The 11,241-nt window shown below is 57.9% G+C and overlaps 5 protein-coding genes across 5 annotated transcripts; 3 read left to right on the top strand and 2 right to left on the bottom strand.

Moving 5' to 3' along the window:
- Window positions 1–73: 73 nt before the first annotated feature.
- IE81DRAFT_282303 (cytochrome P450) lies at window positions 74–304 on the top strand (the record flags this gene model as incomplete). Its single annotated transcript, XM_025511531.1, has 1 exon — window positions 74–304. A coding segment is annotated over one exon (231 nt), but the record flags the coding sequence as incomplete, so codon positions are not given.
- Window positions 305–829: 525 nt separating this feature from the next.
- IE81DRAFT_78934 (hypothetical protein) lies at window positions 830–1,477 on the top strand. Its single transcript, XM_025517639.1, has one exon. It carries the CDS (start codon window positions 862–864, stop codon window positions 1,366–1,368), a length of 507 nt encoding a protein of 168 aa, XP_025365901.1. The 5' UTR covers window positions 830–861; the 3' UTR covers window positions 1,369–1,477.
- Window positions 1,478–1,872: 395 nt separating this feature from the next.
- On the top strand, window positions 1,873–4,402 carry IE81DRAFT_327194 (glycoside hydrolase). Its single transcript, XM_025515038.1, has 2 exons — window positions 1,873–2,668; window positions 2,771–4,402. The coding sequence occupies exons 1-2, from the start codon at window positions 2,054–2,056 to the stop codon at window positions 4,286–4,288; spliced, it is 2,133 nt and encodes a 710-aa protein (XP_025365900.1). The 5' UTR covers window positions 1,873–2,053; the 3' UTR covers window positions 4,289–4,402.
- A 23-nt stretch (window positions 4,403–4,425) lies between these two features.
- Window positions 4,426–9,144, bottom strand: IE81DRAFT_369620 (hypothetical protein). Its single transcript, XM_025517268.1, has 3 exons — window positions 7,271–9,144; window positions 7,045–7,202; window positions 4,426–6,974 (listed from the first exon to the last, which is right to left on the bottom strand). Exons 1-3 carry the CDS (start codon window positions 8,687–8,689, stop codon window positions 4,520–4,522), a joined length of 4,032 nt encoding a protein of 1,343 aa, XP_025365899.1. The 5' UTR covers window positions 8,690–9,144; the 3' UTR covers window positions 4,426–4,519.
- Window positions 9,145–10,174: 1,030 nt separating this feature from the next.
- IE81DRAFT_78923 (hypothetical protein) lies at window positions 10,175–11,040 on the bottom strand. The gene has a single exon (XM_025517638.1). The coding sequence runs from the start codon at window positions 10,923–10,925 to the stop codon at window positions 10,278–10,280; it is 648 nt and encodes a 215-aa protein (XP_025365898.1). The 5' UTR covers window positions 10,926–11,040; the 3' UTR covers window positions 10,175–10,277.
- Window positions 11,041–11,241: the final 201 nt, after the last annotated feature.

The following is an 11,241-nucleotide window of genomic DNA, read 5'->3' as shown; positions in this document are numbered from 1 at the left end:
GGGGCTGATTCGCGTCTGTGCTTGCGCTGATGGCGCGTTCCCTGTGCCTGCCGCTGATCGCTTCGCCGCTTCTCAGGGCACCATCATTTCCCTCAATGCGCACGCAGTAAATCGCGATCCGTCTCGCTTCAAGGATCCTGAAAGGTTCGATCCGGAGAGGTACATGTCCGACGACGCCACATCTCGCAAGACGTGGCTAGTGGACAATTACAGCTACGGTATAGGCAAGCGCATCTGTCCCGCGACGACTCTGGCCAATCGAGAAATCTACATTGCCCTCGCTCAGCTCATCTACTTTTTCGAGGTGGCGGACGCGTCTGGAGCTGATGATGGGACCACGACGACGACGAAGACGACGACGACGTTTGATCCGGATGAGGATAGCGATAATCCGATTCATTTTGCTACGGTGCCAAAGAGGTTCAAGATCGCTTGCAGAGTCAGGGACGCCCAACACGTCGCCGATTGGCTCTCCAAGGTGCACGACGTTCAAGTCGGCGTCGCTGCTTGATTGATGTCGTTCGAGGCAGGCGTGTGCAATGAAATTGTTGAATGCGGAGCTGATTTGATTGTTAGTGATCTCGATCAGAAACCTGCATGAATCACGTGGATGTCGAGAGCGCCCGCGGGCAGAATTAGAATCTGAATCTGAATCAAAATCAAAATCAATACGTAATGGTGAATGAATGCAAAGCATAGCAGTTCGTTCCATGTTGGTCTCGGACATTCTGGTCCCACGCATGCGCGCGCGACCGCGCCGTACGTCCTTCTCGGCAGTCACGAGTCAGGTCAACGGCCACGCATGCGAGGCGCGCGACTCGGATCTTGACATCCATCCCATCCGTTGCGATACCTCCACACATGCATCCACACCCAGCCATCTCGCAGCGGATTGAGCGCCGCACCGGAGACTCTTCTCGCGATGCTGGCTGCGCAAAGTCGATCGAATCGGTGACAATGACAATGCTGCACGGCAACCAATCAGGCAGGCAGGCAGGCAGGCAGGCAGGCAGCTTGGCAGTCACGAGTTCCGCCTGGGAACGAATTGTGCGCCACGGCAACACGGGGGGGGTCCGTGTGTGTGCGTGCGACTTGGCGCCGGAGACTCGACTGGATGGCCGATTTGCCAAGGGATCAATGGACGCACGAGAGTTGCTTCGACTTGATTGCGGCGGGCGGATGGTGCGGGCCCGACGAGCGCAAGTCCTGCGTGATTCGTCCAAGGGTCTGGGCCTGGAACTTGCACTTGCACTTGCACTTGCACTTGCACCTGCACTTGCAGATCAGTCTACACCAGGTGCAACATTCAACATTGTGATTAACATTTCGAAGGCTCGCTCGGGTGCGGTGCAGCTTGCGGCTAAATAAGCGACGCCGATTCGCGGCCGTCATGGTGGTGGATGTTGAACTTCTTGGAGGCGCACGCGCCCGCGCGCCCGCGCGTCTCGGCCTGGCCTGGCCTGGCCTACACCCACGCATCGTGGAGGTGTGTGCGTGTCAAAGGATTGTTACGCGGCAGAAACGACTCTTGACTGCCTCTCGACAAGCCTTCGGTGTCTTGGCGTCATTCTTGGTAAGACGTGGTCATGCCTCGTTCCACCGATCGAGCGGTGCAGCGGTCGGCTCGCGCTTCTCGAAAGGGCAGGTCTGGTCCACCGTCCCCGTCCACGTCCACGTCGGCGGCGTTGGTGGTTGTTGAGTCGTCGGAAAGGCGGTTGGTTGGTTGGTTGGTTGGTTGCGCTCGCGGTGGCGCGCTACCGGTCGTGTCGAGTGCAAGCGAGAGTCCAGAGAAGCGGTTTCCGTTGGAGAAAGCTTCATTATGAGCCAGCGTCCAAATTCTCTCTCGTCTTTGCCATCATTCCACATCCTTTCCCCCCCCCCCCCTTCTTCCGCTCTCTCGGATTTGCCAGGTCGCAGTCCTCCTCCTCCTTCACCTTCCTTTCTTTCATTTTCATCTTCTTCGGCCTGGCGCCATTTCGATTCGCTCATTCACACTCTTTGCATTCAACGCCGCAGGTACGGCAGAGTGGGAGGTTTCTGATTGCAAGCAAGGATGCGTTTGCTGCCGCGCGATACCAACATTTACTCTTTGGCCAGCGGCTTGTCCCTGGCCATTGCCAACTACAAGCCCGTGCCTCAATTGCCGACCAATGGCACTACGGCAGCTGCGGCCTTGACGGCTCAGTTGGGCGGGGCCAGCCTTGCAGAACTTGGTGGTGCTGGCCGCTCCTTTCAAGTGCAGACGGGTGCGGGCAGCGGTGCAGCAGGCGGCAGCGGCGATGCCAGACCAGTGGAGGAGTGGGGAGAGCCGTCGGTGTTGTACGTCGCTCAGCGCAATGCGTCCACTGCAAATAGCTTTGCATCCAGCGGACCCAAGATCGGGCCTGGCAATTGTCCCATCCAATCGGCCTACACGCCAAAGGGAGGCGAGGATGCGTTGCCGCCTCCCGTCTTTGCTCCATTCGATCCGGTCAAGGCAAACGTGATGAGGTACAGGCAGCAGAATGCTGTCAATATGGGCGCCTGGTTCGTCCTCGAAGGTTGGATGCAGTCCAACCTCTTCTCTTGCAGCACGGGCGGCAAGCAGGCAGAGTACGACGTGCTGGATGGCTTCGGTCAGTCGGCCGCTGGCGTACGAAATGCGACGGCTTATATGGAGAGGCACTGGGTGAGTGTGTGTGTGTGTGAGCTGGGCACATGATGTTGCGCACATGGTGTTGAGCACATGATGTTGAAGGCGCCACTGTCCCCTCCCTCCCCCCTCCGGCAGGACACTTGGATCACCGAGGACGACTTTGCCAAGCTTGCCGCTCAAGGAATCAATTCGATTCGCCTGCCCATCGGCTACTGGTCCGTCGGCCCGTACTTCACACGCAACAGCCCTTTTCTTGCGTACCAAGACGTGTACGCTCGATCTTGGCGCTACGTAGCTCGTGCGATCAATTGGGCAGCCAAGTACGACATGGGCGTTCTGGTGGATCTGCATGGAGCCTACGGCAGCCAGAATGGTCAACCTCATTCGGGACTTTCGGACGGGAACATCGAGTTTTACAACGACTACAATATGGGTTTGACCACTGATCTGCTGGTCTGGCTGGCCAAGGAGATTTCGGACGTGACCAACGTGATTGGTATTCAATTGCTCAACGAGCCTCAGGATAGGTCAAACCTTTGGCCTTGGTACAGAAAGGCGATGGACGCGATGAGAGCTGCTTCTCCCGAAGCAAAGACGGTGCCATTGTACTTTCACAATGCCTTTAACCTGGACAAGGGATCTCAATTCACAGCAACGAGAAAGGACTTTGTGGTGCAGGATCATCACGCGTACTACGTCTACACCAGCTCCGACCAATCCACCACCGCCAAGGGTCACACCAAAGCTCTCAACGGTGGCATCACGACTTGGTTCAACAAGAACAGCGACATTTCTCGTCGCAATCTGATTGTTGGGGAATGGTCTTGCGCTCTAGCACCCAGCAGTCTAGCCAAATCCTCCACGCCTCAGCAGGATCAGACTGCATTCTGCGAAGCTCAGAGGAAATTGTACACGGACGCTACGGCTGGTTGGGCCTTTTGGTCGTACAAGCTCGAAGGTTGCTCCAACAATGGTGGTTGGTGCTTCCAGCAAGCGGCCAAACAGTACTTGCCTTCGACGTTTGATCTGTGGAACTCGGCAAACGTGACCAAGAACGTCTACGCTGCGATTGGTTCTGCTGCTGGAAAAAAGGATGCCAACAAAAAGGTCGCGGATCTGCTCGCGACCATTTCTGCGATCCAGCTGCCATCCGCTTCTTCTCTGAACCTCAAAAAGATCGTCAGCGGCGGCGGCGGCGACGCGGACGACGAATCGACGCCAGACGTCTTGAGCGCCAAGACGAGTGCGAGCGCGAGCGCCACCGCACCGTCCAGCGAGACTGCCCGCGTAGGAATGGTCGTTCACAAGACGCGCAACGTGAACGGCGGCGGATCCATAGCAGCGCGCGCGGGCGCCATGGTGCGCTCTCAGCTCTCTTCTCGTCAAGCCGCCGCCGCCTCCACACCGAGCGACCAAACGCTGGCCTCTAGAGCAGGCTTTTCAGACGGCTTCAAGACTGCTCGATACTTTGCTTCGAACGCCAATCTTTCCAAATTGGGCTTTGCTCAGCAGTACATGGAGGATTCTTGGAGCGCTAGATTGGCCCTGGGCAAGTTGAAGTCGGGCAATGCGGCTAGCTACAAGAAGCAATTCAAGGCTGGTCTTGCAGCGGCAGAAGGCGCAATTCTCAAAGCCGTCCAGGCTGCCAAATAAGGACCGCAATCAAAAAAAAAAAAAAGCCTTTTTCCCCTCCGTCTCGTTGAATGTCACCCCTCATTGTGAACCCCTTCGTCACACTCCCTCTCTACCTCACACGCGGACTCGCACGCAATGCATAGATCGAGCAAATTGATGTCGGAGCAAATGCCATTCAGAAAAAAATACACAAAAAGATGGGGCGCGTGCGGGCGCTCGTCACGGGCGCATGCGCTTGTCGCGCACGGATCAGTAGGGACGAGCGGCGGTAGCGCGATTGTCAGCTGGAGCTGGCTGCGCGTGAGGCGCTCGATGGTGCGAGGGGGGAGGAGGCTGAAGTTGACGATAAGAGGGATGAAAGAGATGTGCTTGAGGGCCTTGAGAAGCGTAAGCACCATATTCTGCTTGGTACGGAGCATGTCCGCGCCCGATGGGTGGCAACGTTGGTGCAGCGTGGTGCGGAGATGAGGAGCTCAGGTGAGGAGAAGAGCTCGACATGCTGCCGTTGGCATAGGAAGAGTGGCGCGGGTCGTAACGACCGTGAGAGGAGTGCAGGGATGCGTTTTCATGGCGAGCTGAACTCGAGACAGCCGGTGCCATGGCTGCTGCGTGCGTAGCCAGACTGTTCAGTGCATCTTCAGGCCGCTGGACCGACATTCTCCCTTCGCGAAGATCTGGCGCATGCGCGTATGCGTGGCTCTGCATCGAAGGGATTTGATGCGCGTACGCCGCGCTGTATGGAACTTGGTGGTGTCCATACGTCATTCCGTGTCGACTGTCAGCTCCAGGTGGGTATGGCGCAGCAACTTCGTGACTAGGATAATAGCGCGCAGACCCATAGCCGAGGTGCGGCGCGTAGTGCCCAGAGGGTGGCATCGGCCCATGCATCAAGGGCTCGCGACGGTGCAGCGCACCATGAGACATGTGAGGTGGCGTGCCGTTGCTAGAATCCGGAGTCAGGGGCGCATCGAGCGGCATCGCATATCTGGCATGCTCAAGCAGAGGCTTGGAAGGACTCGGCGTCATTTGCGCAGCGTGAAGCTTGGGTGGTACCTGCAAGCCCGTGGAATCCTGTTGCTCTTGCGCCTTCGAGACGCGAGGCTTTCGAGGCTTCTTTGGAGCGTTTGGATCGGTCGGCTTGCGAGCTTTTTTCCTTGGCTGTTCACTTGTGCTGGTCTGCTGCTGCGCATCCCCCTCCTCCTCAGTGACGACTTTTCGCTTCGCCTGTGGTTTGATCTCTGCTTGCGCTTGCGCCTGCGCTTGCGCCTGTGCCTGTGCCGCATCATACTCGGCCGCTGCCTGAAGCTTTTCCTCCTCAGGAAAGATGACGTGGCACCACTTGACAAATCGCTCCTCGTCCGGTCGGTAGAAATAGGATATAGAGCCGTGTACAGCACCGGCAACGTCCGGCAGCTCGCCAGAAGAATCGACGATGCGAACGATGGGCACCAGCGTCTCGTGCCCTGCCACCTTGACGCTGCACATTTCGTCCACTTTGAGTCTCAATGCGCAAGCTCGCTCGATGGCTGCATTCCTCTGAGCGCTCGCTGACAGCCTCTTCTTGGCGTGCGGGTTGTGCGTGGAGCAGAGGACTACGTGTCGGACTGGTTCGTTGGCAAGATCCATCTCGGCCTGCTCAGCGGACACTGCCTCCAGAACTTGCCTCTTCTTTCCATTGCTAACCTTTTTGCGCCCTTCGACAACATCAGCTTTCGATTGAGGCAGCACGTCGAGGCGCCATCCCGTCGCTTCGAGGTAAGCGCAGCCAATGTGCGCGGCGCGCGTGCAGTTTCCATAGGTGCACTGTGTCTTGATGCCAGCCTTGGCATACTCTTCGCGCGGACAAAGGGCGCATTTGAGGGTGCGCCTGGCCTTTGGAATGCCAGAAAATCCCTTGACGACGTCAATGCCATCCTCGCGCGTTTCCACCCACGTCTCTGGCACAAAATTGGCACAGAGATCGTGGGCGTAGCGAGGCGGTGCTATTGCTCTCTCCGCATCAACCTCCTCGATGCGCACATGGGGATTGTCGAAATCAGACACGCAGTAGACGCAAGTCTTGTCGGCATCCGCATCCTCGATCGACGTGCGTCGAACCTTTTTCGTTGGACTGCTCGCCGTTTCGGCGTCTCCGCTCGCCTCCGCTGCCAGACGCTCAGCCTTGGCCTTTTTCCTTCGAGCTTCGTACTCGCGCCGCGCCACCCGTCTCGCTTCCAATCGTTCCCGATCCACTTCAGCGCCGGCCTCCTGCTGCTGGCGGATCAGAGCGCGCTGTTCCCGCTTCTTTTCCATCTCGATGATCTCTTCCGATTCCTTGAGGATGGCATCGACGTCCATGCGCACGCTCCACTCTTCGCACTCGCACCAGCCCGCTCGACGTCCAATGTCAAGCCACGAGGGCAAGGCAAAGTTGACGCTCTCGGCGCAGTTGAAGCCCATGTTGAAGCCAGAATGATAGCCGTATGGATAAGTGATGACGAATTCACCAGCGTGGTGCACCAGCCGCAGAGGCTTGATGTTGTGCGCTGCCAAGAAGGCAGGAGAGGCGAGGTAGGACTTGTGCCTCATAAAGTGTTTGCATCTGCGCGCATCGCTTGGGAAAGCACCTGCCATGGCATTCTCGAACCTCGTCTTGTCTGCCTGTCGGATACTGTACCACTGCTTTGGTGCTCCAAAGTGAATGTAGTTGATGCTGTACAAGTCGCTGTTGGCGCGCACAGTGCAAGGGTATGAGCGGTCGTTGAACACTAACACAGACATGACGTCGCACTCACACGTCTTCCACGTGCCACGCAAATGTCGCTCTCCACATGCCAAAGTACAGGTAAGGCGTCGTGACTCCAGGCAGCTTGCGCTTGAGGCGCAACCGCGTGAGGATGTTGGGCAGGTTGCCGACGTTCCAGGCAGTCGTCTCGGGCGTAAAGAGCGTTCCCTGGGGGGAGAGAGAGCAGAATGTTGGTGAGCGTGGTTCCACGGCAGACAGAGGAGAGAGCTGCGCACCTTGAGATCCGCTCCATACATTGGCGGCTTGCCAAAATTCAAACCCCGCCAATATTCAGCTTCAATCTCTCTACAAGTGTCTGCGTTCTGCCAATCTTTAGGTGTTGGCTGCTTCGAGACGTCGTCCGCCTTGGCAGACTCCCCGCCATCGACCTGCTCCATCTTCGTAGTACCCTCGCCATCCTCCATCTTGATCGTTTCGCCGGGCTGCGTTTCGCCGTCTGCCCGCGACTCGCCGAGCACCGCAATCTTGAGAGCACTGGCAGGATCGCTGGCTGCCTCTCGCAACCAGCACGTCTCGTGATTGAATGCAGCCCACTCGGCTTCGGTAGTGAGGTCCGCGGCCTTGGGCTTCGGTGCCGCACTACTCGACTTGCTTTCGCTCTTCTTGACGTCGCTCTTGACGTCCCCCTCCTGTCCAGCGCTGGGCCTGGTGCGCAGCACTCGAGTGGGAGACGTGCTCGGCGCGCGAGCATCACTTTGCCCAGCCTGCGGCTTTTCATCAGCCTCAGAGGGTTGTGCGACGTCACTGGAGGCAGGTAGAGGGGATGATTCGCGCGGTTGAGTGGAGGAGCGGCGGTGCTGGGAAGCGCCACCATTGGATGCTCGGGGTGCTGCAGGACGCTTGCGCTTGCTGGAAGCAATGCCGAGACTGGGCCTACCATCCTTGGCCCGTCCAGATCGCGTTCTGACTCCATCCTCTTCCGTAGCATCGACAGGACGTCTCGTCCTCTCCGCATTGGCCTTCATTCGGTTCATCTCTGGACCTCGCTGAGCTTCGCTGGCGCACACTTCGGCCCACTGCAGAGCATTCCATATCTTGGCGGGATGCACCACGTTTTGTTGACGCCAAAGACCGCTGCCTGCCGGCACCCAATTCTGTGAAATGGCATTGCGGATCCTGACGCTGGCGATGCCCCTCGGCGTGCCGTCCGGTTCGGGTGGCAGCTGCAAAGAGGGCAGCTGCTCCTTCCACGCGCGCGGCGGTATGATCTTGACAATGCCGGACCGCATGCCCCAAGCATCGATGGCCTCGCAATACGCTTCAAAGTCGGCAAATTGTTCCATTGTCGGCTCAAAGACGGGCACACCATCATCTGCCGTCGCTGAAACGTCGGTGGAGTCGGATGGGTAAAAGTAAGCTGGCTCGACTGGCATCTTTTTGGGAGAGGAGCTGGAGGCCTTGGAAGGCGAAGTCAGGCTCGCATTGGCTAGAGCCGCCGCTGCCCTCTTTGGTCTAGCGGGAGAGCTATCGGCAGACGCTCCTGTCTCGATGCTAGAGTCGCCATCGCTGGTGCTTCGTGGCTGCTGTACACCGACATCGCTTGCGGGAGGAGCCTCTTCAGCTACCTTTGGGGTAGCCTGAGCAAAGGCGAAGGCGTGCGGGCCAACAGGCGCCGCAAAGTATGCGAGCGACATGGCCGCCAAAGCGGAGCGAGCGGGCGAGCGAGCCACTCGGCGCTTTGATCTGAGTGCGAGACAGTGTCAAGTGTGGACTCTGTCGGCGCGGATCTGGGCCGAATGCGAGTGTGTGGCTCTGGGTGTGCGCGGGTGTATGCGGAGGATACTTGGTGTGGCGGGGCGGGGTGACTGTACAGACGTGCGCGTGCGCGCGCACACAGTTACGACTTGATCGAGAGGTGTGCAAGAGAGAGAGTGTGTGTGTGCGTGTGTGGATGCAAAGAGCGGTCACAACCACCGAGTGACGAGAGAGGGTGGGTGAGGATCAAGTGATGGGCAAAGAGGCATGAGTCGCATGTATGCGCACAACGCCGTGCGTGACTCGCGCCTCGTGACTGATTCATCTCGACAGCCGCGCGCGCGCGCCGACCGCGCTTGAGCTCAAAAATCAAGAAAGCGCGCGCGGGCATCTGATGATGGATACGCGCGATGCCGCACTCACGACTCACGACTTGAGCAGCAAGCAGCAGCAGCAGCATGCAACGACACAGCAGGCGTGAACTCAGCGCCGTACGCGCGCGCACACGCATGAAAAGCTCACACGCGGGGCGCGGGCTTTGCCCGAGCGCACGCACGCACGCACGCCCATCAGTTTCAGGTCACGCGAGTATCGTCTTGTCCCTTCATTCACTGATTGATGCGTGGACGGCTTCAAACTGCCCCCCCCCCCCCCCCCCCCCCCCCCCCCCCCCCCCCCCCCCATCGGCATCACGATCGAGTCGATCATCTAGATTTCTCCTGGTTGACATGATCATCCCACATCTTTCTTCAGGGTGGAATTCGGAAGGCAAAAGCCATGCAGCCTCGAGTGCACACGCGCAAGATGAAAGCGCCCGTCCGCATGCACTCACCTACCTACTCGCCACTCCTCCGCTCGTGATAGGCGTCGCGCGTTAAAAGTCCTCCAAGCGCGAATTCATAGAGCAACAGCTGTAGGCACTCACGCGTGTGTGTGCGGGCTGAAAGAAGCTAACTATATAGGCTCACCGCCTCGACGTTCGCAGATTCGCGATTCAACAAGCTTCACTTTACGGTTCACACTCGTGACTGCACAGTCAAAAGCAAATAAATGCCTTTTCATACACACACAACAATTCTTGATCGTCTGGCGCGCGTGCATCGCGAGTCGAGTTTTGCGTGCGAGCATGTGTGTGCACACGGACGTGTGATGCAAAGTTGTACCGGTACCGGTACCGTACACCGTGCGAGCTAGCTGGCTTCCTCCCATGCATGCACATCCATCGCTTGTTTCGGCTTTTGCTGCCTGATCGGTTCGCCGACATTTTAATCACGTGAGCCGAGCGGTCGAGATTCGTGACTCGTGACTCGTGACTCGTGACTCGAAAGATCCGCCGCGCCCCCGCTTGCTTGGAATCGACAAGAATCAAATCAAGAATCTGTTGTGAATGTTTCGAATCGCGAATGGGGTGGATGATGATGCCTGATGCTTGTCAAAGATCCACTATTCTTGACTGCTTCGATGCGATCGAGCAATTCGCAAGTCAATCAAATGTGGGATCACGAATCGAATGCTAGCTGAAGCGCACTACTTGGCATTGACCGAGCACGCTTGGCATTGACCCGAATTGCACAGACCGAATCGAATCGCTTGGTTGGAGCGAGGTGGGGCGCAGGCGTGTGAGCACATGTCAGAATAAACGTCACGCGCAAGCGCCACAGATCCACGCGTGACTCCATTTCGAGACGCACGTCTCGGATTCGGAACTCGAGCTTCTTCGTACGGTCGAAAAGACCGGACCGCCTGATGATTCGCAGAAGGGAGCTCGTCTGGATGGACCTCGATCGGCATCAATGCGCTCGCGACGCTTAATTGAAACCCTGACTGCACTCCGGCAAAGTGAAGAGTCTCATTTGTCAGACGCATGCAAAGGGCCCGATCTCGGTGCAAGACACGATCCATTTGTTCCGAAGAGGTGGGCCTCGAGATGAGATCCACGTGTACGCGCGCGCAAGAGCGCATCAGCACCACATTTTGACAATCACAATTCATCGGATTCGTGAGTGACGGTGCTTGCCATCTTCCGCTCGTGTGAGTGGAGTGCTGATCCGACAGCGAACACGTATCAAGTCCGTGTAGGCAGCGAAATCCACGTCGGATTGGCGATGGGACCATAAGCGGCAGCACGGCGGGCACGGACGAGCGAGCCGAGCCGAGCCCAGCCGATGCTTGCATGCCTTAGCTGATGCTTGTTGTGTGGTGAAGCACCATCAGGCGAGTAGACATGTAGGCCCCTCCACTCGGATTGTGTGCTCGTGGACTCGTGACTTGCATCGTGTCATGCTGCCATGCAGAAGGGTGCAGAAACAGAAACTTGCGCACGCACACACTCGCGACTTGCATAGTGGGTGACTGTTGTAGATTGCCGATCGAGCGTGTGCGCGCGCGTCCGGGCGGCCTCTCGATCAATCATCCGAACGTTCGCCATGCAGTGTTGAGTCAGAAGAGAGTCGAGGTGCTGGGCTGCCTAGCTGCCCCTTCTCTCGCACCG

This window comes from Ceraceosorus guamensis (assembly GCF_003144195.1).
Source record: "Ceraceosorus guamensis strain MCA 4658 unplaced genomic scaffold IE81scaffold_197, whole genome shotgun sequence".
NCBI classification, from domain to species: domain Eukaryota; kingdom Fungi; phylum Basidiomycota; class Exobasidiomycetes; order Ceraceosorales; family Ceraceosoraceae; genus Ceraceosorus; species Ceraceosorus guamensis.
Note: the sequence above shows the minus strand (reverse complement) of the source record. Positions and strands in the feature narration are given on the sequence as shown.

What these genes read in the sequence shown, in the direction of transcription:
- IE81DRAFT_78934 (XM_025517639.1), top strand. Translation starts at nt 862, where the DNA reads ATGCATCCACACCCAGCCATCTCGCAGCGGATTGAGCGCCGCACCGGA.
- IE81DRAFT_78923 (XM_025517638.1), bottom strand. Translation starts at nt 10,925, where the DNA reads ATGCAAGCATCGGCTGGGCTCGGCTCGGCTCGCTCGTCCGTGCCCGCC.
- IE81DRAFT_369620 (XM_025517268.1), bottom strand. Translation starts at nt 8,689, where the DNA reads ATGTCGCTCGCATACTTTGCGGCGCCTGTTGGCCCGCACGCCTTCGCC. An exon ending in TGTATGGAGCGGATCTCAAG is followed by an intron (nt 7,203 to 7,270) that starts GTGCGCAGCTCT and finishes CTCTCCCCCCAG; the next exon opens with GGAACGCTCTTTACGCCCGA. An exon ending in GCGTGGCACGTGGAAGACGT is followed by an intron (nt 6,975 to 7,044) that starts GTGAGTGCGACG and finishes GCGCGCCAACAG; the next exon opens with CGACTTGTACAGCATCAACT.
- IE81DRAFT_327194 (XM_025515038.1), top strand. Translation starts at nt 2,054, where the DNA reads ATGCGTTTGCTGCCGCGCGATACCAACATTTACTCTTTGGCCAGCGGC. An exon ending in CTTATATGGAGAGGCACTGG is followed by an intron (nt 2,669 to 2,770) that starts GTGAGTGTGTGT and finishes CCCCTCCGGCAG; the next exon opens with GACACTTGGATCACCGAGGA.